Source organism: Prinia subflava, chromosome 4 (assembly GCF_021018805.1).
Source record: "Prinia subflava isolate CZ2003 ecotype Zambia chromosome 4, Cam_Psub_1.2, whole genome shotgun sequence".
Lineage (NCBI taxonomy): Eukaryota > Metazoa > Chordata > Aves > Passeriformes > Cisticolidae > Prinia > Prinia subflava.
In genome coordinates, this window is record NC_086250.1 from 12,796,920 (window position 1) to 12,813,451 (window position 16,532).

Sequence of the window (16,532 nt, forward strand, 5' to 3'; positions counted from 1 at the left end):
AACCAAATTATCAATCTGTGATCACTTCATATATTTGCAAAAAACCCCAAAGGATTAAGCCAATATTCAGGGTAAGGAGATGATTTGAACAAGATTTTCTGAAGAAGTGATGTTTCTACTACTTGGGAAAAAAATGTAACTCATTCATGAAAGCATTTGGACAAAATTCTGGATCACATCTAATCTGAATGACAGCTTATTATGAGGAAATAGGAAATGCTTGTGGCATCAGACTAAGGATATTTTTATTCTTTCATTAGTAATTAATGTATTTAATCCCTTAAGGAAACAACATTGTGTAATAAGCATTTTTAGATGTTCTAGTTGCAGTGGAGATTAATAGTGATGATGGTGCTCTGAATACATGCACTTAAATAACAGAAAATAATTACCTTTTATACATTTTTACTTTTAAACATTTTATACATTGGTATCCAAAAGATAAAAATGAGTTCACTTTATTATATATATTACATGAAATACTACCTTAAACTGTGTGTTCATGCACTCATGGCTAGCCTGGAATTTTACTCAGTATCCAAAGTGATAAAACTTATTTGTGAAGGGAGACAGACATCAAATCTTGATTAGAAGACATCCAAATCTATTCCTTGATCGTGCTGCCTAAAGGAAAAGCTCAATTTTGGACAGGACAGTTAAAATGAAATTTATCGTTAACATGTGGATGGCTCTTAGTAAACTTCTGTTGAACGGATTTTAACTCTTGATATTTTCTCATATGAAGTTAGTGCCCATGGTAATTAAGTGATTTCTCAATGGTCTTTCCCCTTTAAATATTTAACTTCTCAAAAATGCGAATCATTTTTGTGGATGTTCTGTTCATACTCCAGTGCTTCCATCTCCTTTAAAAACAGGCACCAGAGATCCACACAGTATTTCTACAAGTCTTGGTTATGCTGTCTCAATTATATAGAGACAAAAACCTCTTAACTAATCTTTTCTTCACTGTTTATAGCTCTCAGTCTCATCTTCCCCACTCTTATGTCTGATTATACTCAAATACATTTTTTTTGATTGGGCTTGGCCTTACAGTTGGACTTTAGCTGTCACTTGGGTGCTCAGAATAACGACGAGGGGATCCTTGGATGCTCTGCCAGTGTCTTGAGGAGGATTTAGCCATGGCCTTATCTGCCATTAGATAGGCTTTGGTAGGTGCAGGTGCTGTTGCTGTCCATGTGCTTCAAAACAGGTGTTCAAAAGTGGAAAAGTGTTCCCAACTCCCAGCAAGGATAAATACACCTGGGAATCCATTTTCCAGCTAAAGACTCCAGCAGCTTTGGTGTCCCAATTCCTTCCTAATCTGAGAATTGGCTGATTCTGAATCGTGAGTGGCTACACAGAACTCTCCTTGGGAGAAGAACAAACCAAAGAGAGTTCAAGTCCATCACCAGACTAACCCACAAGGAGTTGTAGCTTGCTATTGCTTGTGGCCTTAACTTCTTGTTCCCCTCCTTAACCTCCTGGGCTGCTCTGGGCGCTGACCAGGTGGACCTGGAGCCTCTCCAGCTTCCCCCAGACCCCTGGATGTGCTGGCCCACGTCTGGACACAACATTCCCTAATGGATAACTCCCCAGGAGCACTCTGTCACATTCACCAAGCAGAAGCTTCCAATAAACAGAGGTGATTTTCTGCACCTGATGACAGGCACAGGGAAGTAAAATTTCAGTTTTAGTGACTGATGGAGATCTCCACCTTGTTGTTGAATGAGGTGAGGGTGTGAAATTATCTGGCAGAATTCAGATTATTTGGTAATTTAAAACCCCCTGCTGACTTCTGAGGACTTCACATGCAAATAATCATGTGACCATACACATTGTAATAGAAGGAATAAATTTAATTATTCAGCTTGCATGGATAATTTTTTTTCTTACAGACTTAGAAATATTCTTTAAAGGAATAAATGTTCATTTGGGAGACAAATTATTTACTAATAGTAGCAGAATGTCTAAAGTACTTATTTTAGAAGTACCTCCATTTATGGGGCTAGTGCATTTAAAAGGTTAAAAGTCCTGGGTGTTTTTGGAAAATTATTTACATTCTAAGAAGAAAAACTCTTAGGACATTTGATTTGAGAACAATTACATTTAATTTACAAATTTTCTGTAGTTCATTGAACTAATAAATTGAAATAAAGCAAACAACCAAGTGTATTAGATCAGATTCTCTAGAGCATAGACTGTCTCCCCTATATGAATAACCCTTATTTGCCAATCATGTAGTTTTTCCTACTGTAAAACCTCTCCACACTTCAGCAATTCTCATATGAAACACTGCCTCATTTTACCCTATCGAGACTCTCTTTTTCTGCCAAGTTTTTCCCTAATCAGTGAAATTTAACACATCACATCTTTTTAAAAACCCCATTGTGGTCACAAACTAGGGTGGTAGCACAGAAACTTATTCTTGATACAGATGGATAAAATCTCTCCATTTATGGAAGCAAAGACAGTGTCCCAAAGGTCCAAACATCTTCCTTAACTAGTAATACCCAGGTAAATGATATTGAAAACATGTTCAGAAAGAATCTATGTGCCTTTAACCCACACTTAGAGATTAAAAGAGATTTTAATGCCCTTTTTGGTTTTGTTTTGGCAACGTGCTTTTGGAAAAGGATGTCTTCGACCATCAGGTCCATTCCTCTGCTGCTACAGGCACCACCTGAAATATCCTGGGATAAACACAAGTCAGGAATGCCCCCAGGAATTACCTTGCTGCAGCAGCATTTCTCTGAGTGCTGGTTTTCCTGTTGGCATCTCTTCTGCCCCACAAAGCAGTCATGGGGCTGGTGCCCCTCCAGCCCTGTGGTACCTTCTGAGATGGCTCAGCAGCAGATGGGATGTGTGCCATGGGTAGGATCCAGGTCTTTCCCATCCTTCAGCCTGTTTGTGTGACTCCTGCTGCAGCCACACAGCTCTCAACAGTTCAAAGCTTATGGAGGAGCCTTTTCCTGCCTGACAGCAGGAGGAAGTGGTAAATCATCATCTTTCCTGTCGTTGCCTAGGAAAAGGAAAATGCTGAACCAGCAGCCCTGGAAACACACACCCCTTTTCACACAGGCTCAGCCTTTATTGTTCCTGCACTTGGTGATTTGCACAGCCACAAATGTCAGCGTGTCCCTCTCCTTACAGGAAACACGATCACATACGCTGAGCTGCACATGAACACCCAACCCCAAGGGAACAGCAGAGCAGAGACTTCCGCTCCTGGTACTGTGCAATTTCATTTCATTACTAATTATAGATGTAGTTTTTCCTATTACCCAACAGTGAAACCGGTTATCAAGAGCCTTTGTGTACACTCTCTCAATGAAAGGCTGATCCATCATTTCATCTGCTAATCTTTTCCTGGGTTCTCAGATTTTACACTTTCCTTTTAAAAATAATATTGAGGGATGTTTTAAAAATAATTTCTATAAATGTCTTTGTGCTCTACATGGAAAATGTAGTAAAGCAAAGTAAAGTTCCATGGTTTTTTAGAACCCTCGTGGAGGAAGGGTCCCAGGGATGCATTTGGCTTTGGAAGCAGGGTAATGCCCAGGTCTCATTAGTGCCCTGGTGATTGCCACCCTCCCTGTACTGAGGGACCTGCCTGGCAGGGGAAGGGAGCACTGCACCAGAGAGGTGAGGCAGCCAGAGGGTGGAGCAGTTCCTCTCACACGGGCAAGGTCAGCAAAACAGAGGTTACAACAGTGCAAGTCTGTGTCTCGTGGAGCTGGCACCTCAACCCCAAATTTCCTTGGGTTCTGTGGCTTCCTCAGTGTTTCCCTTTGACACAGGACGAATGCCAAACAGCTGGAGAGATGCTTGCTTTGATGCACTGTCCTGTGTCAGGGGGTGTTAGTACGGGGCATTTTTTCCTGTGCATTTAGGGGAGTTATCTTTGAGCTGTGGGACAGGAACAGTAACGCTTAGGAGCAGAGAGGAAGAACACCCCACAGCCCATCCCTGACACCACAGCCATCACTGATAGACACCACAGCCCATCCCAGACACCTCAGCCCATCCCTTACAGACACCACAGCCCATCCCTGACACCACAACCCATCCCTGACAGACATCACAGCCCATGCCTGACACCACAACCATCCCTTACAGACACCACAGCCCGTCCCTGACACCACAGCCCATGCCTGACACCACAACCATCCCTTACAGACACCACAGCCCGTCCCTGACACCACAGCCCATGCCTGACACCACAACCATCCCTTACAGACACCACAGCCCATCCCTGACACCTCAGCCCATCCCTTACAGACAGCACAGCCCATCCCTGACACCACAACCCATCCCTGGCAGACATCACAGCCCACCCCTGACACCACAACCCATCCCTGACAGACATCACAGCCCACCCCTGACACCACAACCCATCCCTGACAGACATCACAGCCCACCCCTGACACCACAACCCATCCCTGACAGACATCACAGCCCACCCCTGACACCACAACCCATCCCTGACAGACACCACAGCCCATGCCTGACACCACAGCCCATCGTTGATACTTTCCCTGGATTGCTCTGCAAGGTCCTGCAGGGTGTGTGTGGGTAGGTGGGAGGAGGCAATGCTTGAGAGAAATAAGTTAAAGGAGAAAAGGCAGATTCTTAATGGTTGACAGTCACTTGCTCCATGTGACCAAATATTTTGATTTCACGTCCATGTATGCAAAATGGATGCAAATTTTTAATACGTGAAATGCCACTGCATCCTCACTGATTTTAGGCAGATGATTTCCCTGGTGTTTCCCCAGTGTTAATTTAAGAGTGCCAGGACCTTAAGCTGCTCTTCCTCCTGCCTCCCTCCAGGCTGCCAGCGCAGGTGCTCAGCCTGGTTCTATGTGGCGCTGGTCCTGGCAATCCTCTTGCTCATCCTACTGGGAGTCGTGGCCATACAAACCCAGCAATGTGAGTAGATCCTACCTCCTGTTCAGCTCTTCATTGCAGACATGGTTAAACCTCTGAAAGAGCTGAGAGAAAAATTCCCTTAGTGCCGTACTGAAAGGTGTCGACTTACACACAAATACAGGAAATGAGAGGCTATTGACAAGGGAGTGACAGGACAAGGGGCAATGGCTTCACACTGACAGAGAGGAGGTTTAGATTAGATGTGAGGAAGAAATCATTCTCTGTTATGTTGCATTTGGCCGCAGATTTGGAGACAGGCACACGGCTCAACACGCTGAGATCATGCGATAGCGGCCAATGTTTATCCATGGATGCCCTTTTTATAGGGAGTTCAAAATTCCCGTGCTGAACACCTGATTGCCGAGATCTCAGCACCACCCAGCTCACTGGCCAAATAGATATCTGCATTCAGGATTGAACGGGATTGGCTGGGGTCCCCTGTCTGAGTTTGAATCCAATTTATCATTGTCTTACTCGGGGACTCATTCACTTCTACTCTTTAACGAGCTAGGCTGGGAGTTGGGGTCTGTTATGGCCAAATTTATCAGTGCAGCTTACAGGCCAGCTGTAGCTGGGACACCGTGAGGATGCTGAGGGCCTGGCTCAGGGTGCCCAGAGAAGCTGTGGCTGCCCCATCCCTGGCAGTGTCCAAGGCCAGGCTGGATGGGGCTCTGAGCAAGCTGGGATAGTGGCAGGTGTCCCTGCCTGTGGCAGGGGTTTGTAATGAAATGATCTTTAAAGTCTTTCCAAGCCAGGCCATTCCGTGTACATCTCCTCAGTAGGGCTTTACTCACTGAGCTTTACTCACTGAGTTTGCTCATAACTGTTTCTGTACCAGGCAGTGTACACAGAAGCGTCCTCACATTCACAGTCTGGGCACAAAGACTGCATTTCCTTATCCTTGTTGTTAACCATGACCTCTCTCTCTTATTTTTCTGACTTTGGGCTGTTCCAGTTTTGAAGGCCAGAGGAGGGAAATCAGCAAGTTTGCCCCAGTATGGTCTGAACAACACTGGCAGTGACATTTCTTCAGAGAGGACCACCTCATCAGTGCTCCTGAGACGGCTCAAGGAGGAGCTGTGTGAAGATGGACAGGGTGAGGCAAGTTAGTCCTTTCCAGTATAGAGGGTGTGTGATGTGCACAGTTCTGTTGTCTCTGTTCTCATTTCTCTGACACCCTGTGGTTTATGGGAACTCACTGGTGCTACCCAGGAAGGATGGTGCTCCTGCAGAGCACTGATAACAAAATCTAAACCAACATTTTAATCATGATGGTCTTGCTCATCTTTTGATATAGAGTTTCCAGTATTTTCATTACATTTCTTTCTGCCAGGAGCTGCTGTCAGAAATGCCATATATCCTCCTCTTGTCCTGGAGAACACTTTCCAGACAATGGTTCATAAACAGGGGGAGGAATTCCATCCATTGTAGGAGCTAAAGGTTCCCCTGTCCACCCACAGGGACAACATGTGAGCTGTGTCCTCCTGGGTGGCAGCTGAACAGGGGCAGATGTTACTTCTTCTCCAAGGAGACCAGGAGCTGGGAGGACAGCTGGAAAAACTGCCTGGCCAGGAAATCCCAGCTGCTGGTCATTGAGGATGAAATTGAGATGGTGAGTCTTGCAGCAGCCCTAAAAGCGTGTGACAGGCCTCAGTCAAACATTTCTCCAAGAGAAAACGGCCTGGATGTCAAGAGTACACTTAGACATACAGGACCCCATCAGGGAAAGCATCTGACTCTCCCTGCACAGGAGCTGGGTTTGGGAATGTCAGCAGAGCAGAGCTGAAGACGAGAAGCACAAGATGTGCCAAGTGTGGAAGCCAGAGTAGTTTTGACTGGGAAGAGGAAATGCTGGGGACTTTCCACTCATTTCCTCTTGGCTCTGGGAGAGAGGTCATGTGTGTGGGCTGATGTAAGGGCCTGCTCTGCCCTGGCTGCATCCCTGTCCTTGCTCTGCAAGAGGAAATAAAAGCTGTGCATGAGGCTGGGGAGTGAGCTGGGCAGAGCAGGAAAGCTCTTCTGTCAAGTAACATCCTTCTAATAATTTCACAGGAATTTATAGACAAAAAAGACAAAGATACCAAATATATCTGGATTGACTTGGACACTGAAGACATGGAGAAAACATTGAGTTCAGTGGGAGATCACAGAGTAAAAGAAAAGAGGTGATGATTTGTGGGGGGAGGATATCTTTGGGAAAGCAAAGTGTGGGATCCCTGCTTGGAAATACAACTCTGAATCTGAGCTAATTACCTAAAGCGCAAATCTAACCCTGCATCCTCAGGTAATATTCAGAGTCTATTTCATGGCCAGTTCCAGGTCAACAAGTTCCTGCTGGGCACTTTTGGAAACTGATTTCTGCCTCCAGGACCAAGCACAGCCACAGCTCATACGTTTATTAATGCAGAGATATTATAACACACTTCTGCTGAGATCCCTGCCAGCTCTCACTTTACAGACCACGTGCTGCCTGCCTCTGTTGAAGGTGATGCCTGTCACATACAGGCATTGGCTGGGATCTGTGCAGCTTCTTGAGCACTGTGGCTGCATGGGGAGGATCCTTATCCTTGTACTCCTAATAATGCCAAGCACCCATCCCTCAAAGGCCAGCAGTCGCTGCTGGGGGTGCCCAGCCCACCTCTGCACAGCTGCTGTGCTTCAAGGGTGTGGATGAGGGAGCACCATCCAACCCCTCACTCAGAGCACCACCAGGATTTTTAACCAGTGCTGAGTTTAAAGCTGGCAACTGCATTTCTTTTGGTCTCTCAACAGGACAGCTCTAAAAAGCAAGGCTGACAAGAACTGTGCTGTTTACAGAAGGAAAAATGTGATCCAGAGAGATGATTGCCAGACGTTAAAGGAGTGGATCTGTAAGAAGAACGCAACCTTGCTGGTGCTCTGAGCCACATTTCCAGACAACAGGCAGAGCTTCTTGTCAGAAGACCCATTTTACAGACCAACCAGCTTGTGATGTAAATAATTTTTATCAGACTTGCAGGGAAACTTGCACTTTGCTGTGCTCCCTAAGAAGTCAGAAGACAGGTCCTACAACAGGGCTGCAAGCTGTCACAGGAGGATTTTGGGGTGCTGAGCCTTCACAAAAACAGATTTTGGCAGCAGCTGCCTCAGGAAAGGTCAGAGGAGAAGAGGTACTCGTGAGGAGGAGCACTGTGCACGTGAACTGTGTGATGTGCAGGAATTATGGCCCCTGTGGGATATGAAGGGTGTGCTGGGCCCACTGCTGTCACCCCTGCACACAGGCAGCTGCTGAGCTGAGGACTTCTTGTTTGGGTTTCAGCATTTTAGTGTTTTCTGAAGTTTGTGGTTTTGGTTTCTTTCCCTGGGGTCTAATTGTGACTCACAGAAGCCACTTGAGGGCTGGAAAAAAACGCATTTATTGGACAGTGTCTAATGCAAAGCTGCTGCACAGCTACTGGGTGTAGACAGCAGACCAGGCATGGAGTGACCTGTAACAATTGTGGTTAATCTGCTGATTGCTCCCCTCTTCTTCTGGTGCTGTGCCCTGAAATCTGAAGGGATTAACTAGGGAAAGGGCTGGGACTGTAAGACAACATTGCAGTGCAAGGAAGTAAAGTTGATAACCTTCCTCTCCACCTGCATTTGGTCTTTTTATATTGTAAATTCCAACCACAGTTATGGTATGATGAAGTACCAAAGCCAAAGACTGGTGAAACTAATGCCTGGGAGTGCATTCAGTAAATGCATTACTTAGGCATTGAAGTGCCATGAATAAATGCGATTTCTGGGTCTAGAACACAAAAATGCTAAGAGCAGCCTGACCTAGAGCCTTTATTAGATAAACATATTTGACAAAAATGAAGAAATGTCATGAATTGAGGGTGCTGCTCTAACAAAATGGCACTGACTGGTATTTAAATCCTTATAGCAATGAGAAAGAGAAACAAGGCTAACATGGCTTTTGAGATGGTGAGCCTTTACCTCATATTTGCTGTGATGGGCTCAAAGGCAGCTGCAGTTTCACAGAGATGTTTTTTTTCATACCTGCACATGCCTGGGGAGGGTTAATGTCCAGCTCTTCAGGGCTGCAGATTAAAAACTGAACTGCACCCTCAGGGACTTCCCTTCAAACAACAACAACAAAAACATCTCAGCACAGATTTATCCTGCAGAATGCAGCATTAGCAGCTCAAGACACATGAGAAACTGCTGTTATGTAAGAGGAAACAACAAAAATCCCCCAAACTCAGCACAGCATGTGGGGGAAGAGGATTGGTTTGTTCATTCTAGATAGAGAAGCAAAGAAAAGGAAGAAATCTGAAATGAGGAAGCTAATCATCTATACCTATATAGTACATGCTTTATAGAGAGATAATTTCCCACTGCTGAGAAATTTTCACTTCAGGGTACTCACAGCACATCATTCTTCATGCAGTGGAGTGGACAATTGCTGGTTTCTTTGGCAGATCTTTCTTGATTCGTGCTGAGTTTAACAAGAAAAACAAACTCCTGCATGATGGCTCCTCTCAAATTAGTTGTGGTGTTTAGATGCTATTTGGGCCTTCTTGCTATTATTCATGTAATAAACAAATCTTTGTAGGGCCTTAGTGAAACTCTTACCTGCAATTTAAGCACTTATTTAAAAAGAAAAAAAAAAAAGAAAAAGAAATTGGCATTGAAGCACTTCATCAAACTCCCCTCTGAGTAAAGCAAGTTGGCAGAGTTTGCAGCTTGACCATTCTTTTCTTAATGTCCTTGAAGATGTTCATTGCATCCCTGAGGAGTCAGATTCTGGAAGCGCTTTCACTGTAACCTTTTGTTAAAAGTCTGACCCATTATGAGGTGTTAGAAAGGAAAAAACATTCTTTTTTGGATCAAATGTCCTGTTTCATGTCAGTCCCTACATTATGATTAAAGATTTTTTCATGTTCAAACCTGAATATTTTGCTTTGCTTCAGGGTTTGTTTTTTTTACTGAAATGAAAAATACTTTTAATGTCCTAATATTTAGATACAAACCACTGTAATTCAGAGGCTCTGTAAAGATATTTATTAAGTATCTTTTCAGGAGTATTGCACATACCATTTCCTTCAGAACCAGGTACATTTAAAAACACTGCAGTGTAACACACTCCCCCAATATATAAATTAATAGATAATTAGACTTTTCATACTGTAGAGTCCTGTTACTGTACCTATAAAGAATATATGCAATTAAGAAAAGTGTAATCCAGCAAAATTAGTGATTATATTTAATAAACATCTGCCGCAGCTGATCCTGATGATAAGAGAGGAACTCAGGAGACATTTTCTGGGTTGTGAACAGATCCAAGCAGGAGGCAGGAACTCCTCCAGTTTATTTACAAAAGAAACTTATATACACCTACTATAATGTCCATCCATTGGAGGATTAAATTCCCACTTTTCAATCCCACTGGCCCAACTAACTGTCCGTTACCTTTCCTCCTCCCATCTAGAAATATGTAAACAAGGAAAGACAGCAAAACATGGCCAATGTTTACATTAACAGGCGTGAGAGAAGCTGCACATTCTCTTTCAATATGAGCACTTGACACACAGGAAAAAGCTCATGGCAACAAACATCTGAAAGTCACAAGTTGCTAACAGTATCTGCTGCAGCAGCCCTCTTGTTAGAGAGTAGAAATGAGCCAAGGGACAGACTTCTTGTTTATCACAGCATGAAAAGGGTCCTGGTTTATTCCTCTTTACAGCTCAGCCATCCTGACTCCAACTATTCACTGCCTCTGGCTGCAGCAAGCTCCTACTGTAGGTTTCCCTTGCAGCCTCTGACTGCTGGTTATTTCCTGCTAAACTCTGACTGCAGGTATCAGTTTGCAGATCCTGAATGCAGGCTTTTACCTAGATAGACTGTGACTGCAGGTTCCAACAACAGGCTCTAACTGCAGACCCAGACTGACCTCAGAGCAGTGATTCTCTCTCCTCAGAATCCTTCTTCTTCATTATCCTCATGTTCCCCCTTCTTCAAGGTTCCTCCTCCTTCATGATCCTCCCCTCAGCAGCTAACCCACTGCCTTTTATCACACTTATCTTTATTGGAATTGGGTAATTAACACAGCTGTTATTTATCAGGGGCAAGGTCCCTGTACCCCCTTCTCCTACAAGTATCCGTGTACATGGTCCTGCTACAGTCAAGTCCTTCTGTCACAGAGAATAATAAAGGTGAACTTCCCATTCTTCCTGTTTTAGAAACTTGATAGTTATATTCCTTCCAGGAATACTTCCTCTGGGTCAAATGACACTTTCAATCTTTGGATAACCTGCTAGATATGAGTGGGACTCAGACAATCAGAGGGATTGTGCCCTAATTCTGTTCAGGCTCCCAGCAATCCAGGAGCACTGGAGGCTGCTGCTGAGAATGTCACCTACACAAGGAAACACTGACTGTCCATCTGGAAATGTCCCCCTTGCTCAGAAGCCTCACATTGTGACAGGCACAGGGCATGAGGAAAACACAGAGAACCATCCCTTGCTGTTAATTCTCTCATTATCTTTTCCTGGTTTTGCCTCCTTGCACTGAGGACTGTTTCTACCTTTGTACATTAATGCCTGCAGCTTCACCATCACTCTTTCAGTTCCAACTCTTCTCTCTCCCCATCATGCAGATGCTCAGGTAAATAAGCATTCTTATCTATTGTGACCTTTTTTTGGCTAAAGAAAGTGTTGTGAGGGTAACTTCAGGTGCAGTGCAGCTACATAAATTAGTTTGACAGCATTATCAGCATGATTTAACAAGATTAATGTAACATAACATTAACAAAACATGGAATACAATGCAAGGTGCATCCCATCAACCATGGAGAGAGGAATCTGCTGTGATCCTGTCTAAAACAACAGTGTTCACTTCTGCATTACCGTGCATCCAGGAGGCACTGGCACTCCTCCACTTCACCACCCATCCCTGCACAGAGCCTGGCGAAAGGAAAAGCAGAACAAACCCCTCCAACTGCACACCCAAAAGGGAAAGAAAGAGCAGCTGCTCCTACAAGGGAAGAGTAAATGGAAGAAATACTGATGGCCCAACAAAAAGAAACTGGGCAGTACAGCTGGAAAAATGGGGCAAGGAAATGAATTATCAACGTGCTGAAGAGATTCTTTTAAATTGTATCTTTAAAGCCTTCATCCATGGGTGAAGAATTCTGGCTACCAGAAAAGTCATTCAGCTCCAGGTAGGGGCTGGGACACATTCCTGGGTCCCAAAGCACAGACATAGCCTGTGTAGGCATCATATCAGAGCTCTGAGTGTCAGGGGTGGTGGCTTGGCCCACTTTATTGTGCTGAGTTGATACTCAAGCTACAGACCCATTTCCTGGTTAAATAACATCCTGAGGCTGAAACTCCTTTGGACTCCAGATAGGCACATCTTCCAGAGCCTTTTACTTCAAACCTGTGAGGGATAAGGGAAGACAGCGTTACTTGGACACCCACAATCAAATATTGCAGCAGAGCAAAGGCAGCCATGGGCACCTCAGGCTCTCTTTGAATAAAGCCTGATTTGTCTCAGGCAAAGCACCACAGGAGGATGATGTTTTGTGCCTTGAAGAGAACACAGTGGAGATAGTCTTTTTTTAATGGTATCTTGTGCCCAGGATACAAAATCCAGGACTTGCAGTACTCCTGTATCTTGTTTAATGGTCACTTACTGTGAAATACACCCTTAGAACAGAGACTGAAACTCAGATTTGCCCTTCTCAGGGATGCTGAGCCATCAGGTTGGGCACCAGCACCTTGCACTTCCTCCTATACAGCATTAGGTTGAGCACCAGCACCTTGCACATCCTCCTATACAGCTAAAACGTTCCAGCAAAAGCTGTGAAGCAAATGAATCTCTCATTTCTCCCTTCCTCAGAGCCCAACAGGCACAATGGTTAAGTGGTTGAGGGGGAAACAAGGAGCAAATCTCAGTTTCCACACCATAGGTGTCCCTATATATGAGGTAAGGAACTCCTTCAGCAACTCTGTTTTCAAAGAGAGTGCTATAAAGTTCTGTGGATAGGCCAAGCAAACTGGAATGGTCTCTGGAAAAGCCAAGGGACAAATCCCCACCAGTGTAGCAACAGCTGAGCTTAGATATCAAGGTGTTTGCCCTCCCCTTCGGGAGTGGCAGTTTGAGGCAGAAATCTAAGAATGGGAAGAACCTCACAGAAAATGAAAGGATCAGGGGATGTTTGTATTGCAGACAGGGGATAAAAGAGTGGGAAGGACTGCAGTTTTCAGTTTGAGGTGCCCACGTGTTCCTCACATCTCACATTAAATGCCTTTGTCATATCAAGCCTTCAGGGCTTGGGGATGAAGTAAATATAGTCACACACCACCAGTAATGGCACAGACTTAAAAGTATTTTAATTTTCCACTCCTTAAGGTAATTTCAGACTTGTGAAATCTCAGTGCTTATGCCTATCAATGGTAATTCTGCCAACTCCTGTCAGGAGCTGCCCCAGGATGAGCTGCAGCAGCCTCTGAGGAGATGAGACAGCTGCCAGGGAGAGGAACAAAGTGCCCCACACCTGGCCCTGGTGGCACTGAACACCTGGCCCTGGTCTTAGAGTAGCTCATGAAACATAAATTCACATCTTCCTTTCCCTCCCTCAGCCTCTTTCAGAGGAACATTCTATGGAAACAAAAACATGTCTTAACAGTCTCCCAAATCTCTTAGCTATAAACCCCACACAGCTTACATGCAGGTTTGTATTTTTGCAAAATCTGTTCTATTATGAGGAATCTGTGTTACTGTAATCTTCCCTTCCTCCCCCCGTCGATTGGTATCTTGCTGTCTCTTGGTTTCACTTTCACTTTCTCTAATGTCTGTTACCATAAGCCTGCCTCATGTTGCTTCCCAGCTTTACAAATTTATTCCCTAACTTTCATCTGCCACTATTTTAACAATGCCATTAAAATCTTCATTGCATTCCATACCCTCTCCATAACCATCCCTTCAACATAATAATAGATATTTTCTACAAGTCACTATTTCTGTATTATTTCTCTTACTCCCCTATAATCTAATATCACCAGCAAAACCCTTCCACATCAACTTACAGTTCATTGTCTAATGCTTTTCCATTTACCCAAAAGAACTCTTCATCTCTTTTATAGAGTCCAATCCATGGGTCTTGCTTTGTGATCTTCATGATAAAGCTCTGTAGGGATAAACCCACATGAGAAAAGAAGTTCTGCATGCTCAGTCCAGCTATGAAAATACAAAGTCTTTGATCCAGAGCAAAAGCAAAGTAACAATCTAGCCTTTCCTGCAGAAGAAACAATATTAAAAGCTAAATATCCAGAGGCTGGTGACTGGGATAGGGTTGACTGACCTAGAGAGAGGCTATTCTAAAATATCAAGGTTGGCTATCAAAGTCTGGGACAGATACAGAAGAATATATTCTCCTAGGCCTTTGTGCAGGGTGGAATCTTTCCTAATATTGTGGTATAATATAGAAAAGAATGCTCCAAGCTGCCTTTTGGGTAACTATCTCCTAACTCCAAAGGTCACAATTAATGTATTTACCAACTTGTACATCATTAACCTATCTCACTATGAGAAAACACTTGTTTAATTAAAGCTAAATGAGATGCAACAGTGTTTACCCTGATAGATGCCTTCAATATGAGTATTTACAGCTGCGAGCAGCACCAAATGTAATTCAGACAAGCACTGGGACATTTTCTAAACCATCGACTGCTCCAGCTGATGTTTCCTGTTTTCAGGGAGAAGAGGCACAGAGTCCTCTGCAGGCTGTGACTCATTGTGTTCTTACATCAGCTTCCTAACTGTTCAGCTGAGGAGGCTGGAGCAGCAGTTCCCTGGAAGTGAACTGGCAGGAAAGCAGCATCCCCCTTTGATTCCCTTACCAGCTCCTGATGATTTTCGATGACCAGGAGGGAAGCGTTGTGGGAAGAGCAGTTGCTCTGGCTGGAGTTCCAGGTGGCTTCAGGCTCTGAGAGGTAGTAACACTTCCTCTGGAAGTACAGCCAGCCTGGTGGACACAGGTCCAGGGGAGGGCACACAGGACAGTCTTTGGCCAGAGAAGGGTTTACTGGGAAAAGACAAAAAACAATCTACCCATTTCTTCCAGCTGGGAAAGGTTTTACTTTCTGACTGCATCATCTAAAATAATCCCAGTCTAGCCACAGCATTGTTACTTCTGCCCAGCTGAAATGATTATTGTAAACTAATGATATATTCTGGACCCTTCTGCTTCTTGACATCCTTAAAAGGATGATCAGGGACACGTTGGTGGAAGTAGGTGAGAAGGTGATAATAAAGTATCACCCAAGGACTCTTCTACAGCTTAAAAATCCCAACAACTCCAGTTTTAGCACGTGTTGCTTCCTCACAGCTGAATTAATAACTTTGTTTATTACAACGTCATTTTTGAAGGACTGCAGATTGGTAGGACAATCATCCTGTTGTTTTTTGTTTTCTTGAACCTGGGTTAAGACCAACAGTGATGTGACAAACTTGATACCAAAAGAACACGAAGACTAAACAAAGCCCTCCCTAACCCCACTGAAGCATGTGGAGTTGTTTCTGCAGCACTGGCCCTCAGTTTCAAACAGAAATCACAGATGCACACAAAATCACAGAATGGCTTGGGTTTGGAGTTACTTCAAAGACCATTTTGTTCCACTCTCTGCCATGGGCAGATTCCATCAGACCAGGTTGTTCCAAGCCCCATCTAACCTGGCCTTGGACACTGCCAGGGATGGGGCAGCCACAGCTTCTGTGGGCAGCCCATGCCAGGGCCTCACCACCCTCTGGGTACAGAACCCCAAACTCTGGTAATTTCTATTGCTAATTATATTTTCTTTTAAAATTCCTTACTTACCAAACTGAATACATAAAATGAAAATGACAGCAGCAGTAAGAACTCCAGCGACAGCTCGCCATAGCCAGATGTTTGAGAATAGACCTGAAAAAATAAATGTAAGGAATTAAAAAACAAAACAAAACAAAAAACCCCAAAACAACAAATAAGAAACAGCTTACACCGGTCTAGAGCCTAGGACCCACAAAGCTGTTTTAAAAAGAAAAAAAAAAAAAAAAGAGTAGGTCTCTGTGGAGAGCAGGCTGGGAGCAGAGACAATTAACTTATCTTCACAAGCCTACTCAGCTAACAAGAACTCCGAGTTACTGTAAATTTTAGTTACATCATCCAGAACTTAAAGTGATCAAAAGAGAAAGAGACGAGCATGGGAAAAACGACGGTGGACAGTAAGTTTGGTACTGACCTGGTGCCTAAACATGTCATGGATAAGTGAAATAGGAAAAGCCTGGAGTTCTGGAGCCCAACACTTCTGAGAAATGCCCAGTCTCACCCCACAATCACAGCTTTTTAGTCTCCTGTTGTTCCCCTGTCCCCTGCAGGGCTGTGGAAGCACACACCGCCCCGCCACTGCCCTGTACCCGGTGCTGGGGCAGCGGCGGGACGAGGTGTCCCAGGGGCTCCAAAGGAGGGTCTCCTCTCCTGGCACTCGCACGGGGCGTTTGCAGCGGGGCGGCATCCACGGCTCCCCATGCCCTGGGATGCGCTCCCGGGACCGGCATCCCGGCTCAGCCCCGCGCTCCAGAGGGATGTCCCGGAC

The 16,532-nt window shown here is 44.5% G+C and overlaps 2 protein-coding genes and 1 long non-coding RNA gene across 3 annotated transcripts in view; 1 reads left to right on the plus strand and 2 right to left on the minus strand.

Moving 5' to 3' along the window:
- LOC134549686 (uncharacterized) overlaps positions 1-3,054 on the minus strand; it is a 24,222-nt gene extending 21,168 nt beyond the window's left edge. The window contains exon 1 of the long non-coding RNA XR_010080152.1: positions 2,730-3,054. This is a non-coding gene — a long non-coding RNA (uncharacterized LOC134549686). The remainder of the gene's footprint in view (positions 1-2,729) is intronic.
- LOC134549681 (killer cell lectin-like receptor subfamily F member 1) overlaps positions 1-10,330 on the plus strand; it is an 11,241-nt gene extending 911 nt beyond the window's left edge. The window contains exons 2-7 of the mRNA XM_063395522.1: positions 3,151-3,228; positions 4,831-4,929; positions 5,885-6,025; positions 6,390-6,541; positions 6,982-7,094; positions 7,702-10,330. Of these exons, the coding sequence (XP_063251592.1) occupies positions 3,151-3,228; positions 4,831-4,929; positions 5,885-6,025; positions 6,390-6,541; positions 6,982-7,094; positions 7,702-7,831 (713 nt within the window). The 3' untranslated portion in view covers positions 7,832-10,330. The remainder of the gene's footprint in view (positions 1-3,150; positions 3,229-4,830; positions 4,930-5,884; positions 6,026-6,389; positions 6,542-6,981; positions 7,095-7,701) is intronic.
- The window catches only part of LOC134549683 (C-type lectin domain family 2 member L-like), a 6,886-nt gene continuing 288 nt past the window's right edge, over positions 9,935-16,532 (minus strand). Inside the window, exons 2-5 of the mRNA XM_063395526.1 lie at positions 15,776-15,859; positions 14,799-14,983; positions 13,986-14,086; positions 9,935-12,333 (exon numbers count right to left, since the gene is read on the minus strand). Coding sequence (XP_063251596.1) covers positions 12,216-12,333; positions 13,986-14,086; positions 14,799-14,983; positions 15,776-15,859 — 488 coding nt within the window. The 3' untranslated portion in view covers positions 9,935-12,215. The remainder of the gene's footprint in view (positions 12,334-13,985; positions 14,087-14,798; positions 14,984-15,775; positions 15,860-16,532) is intronic.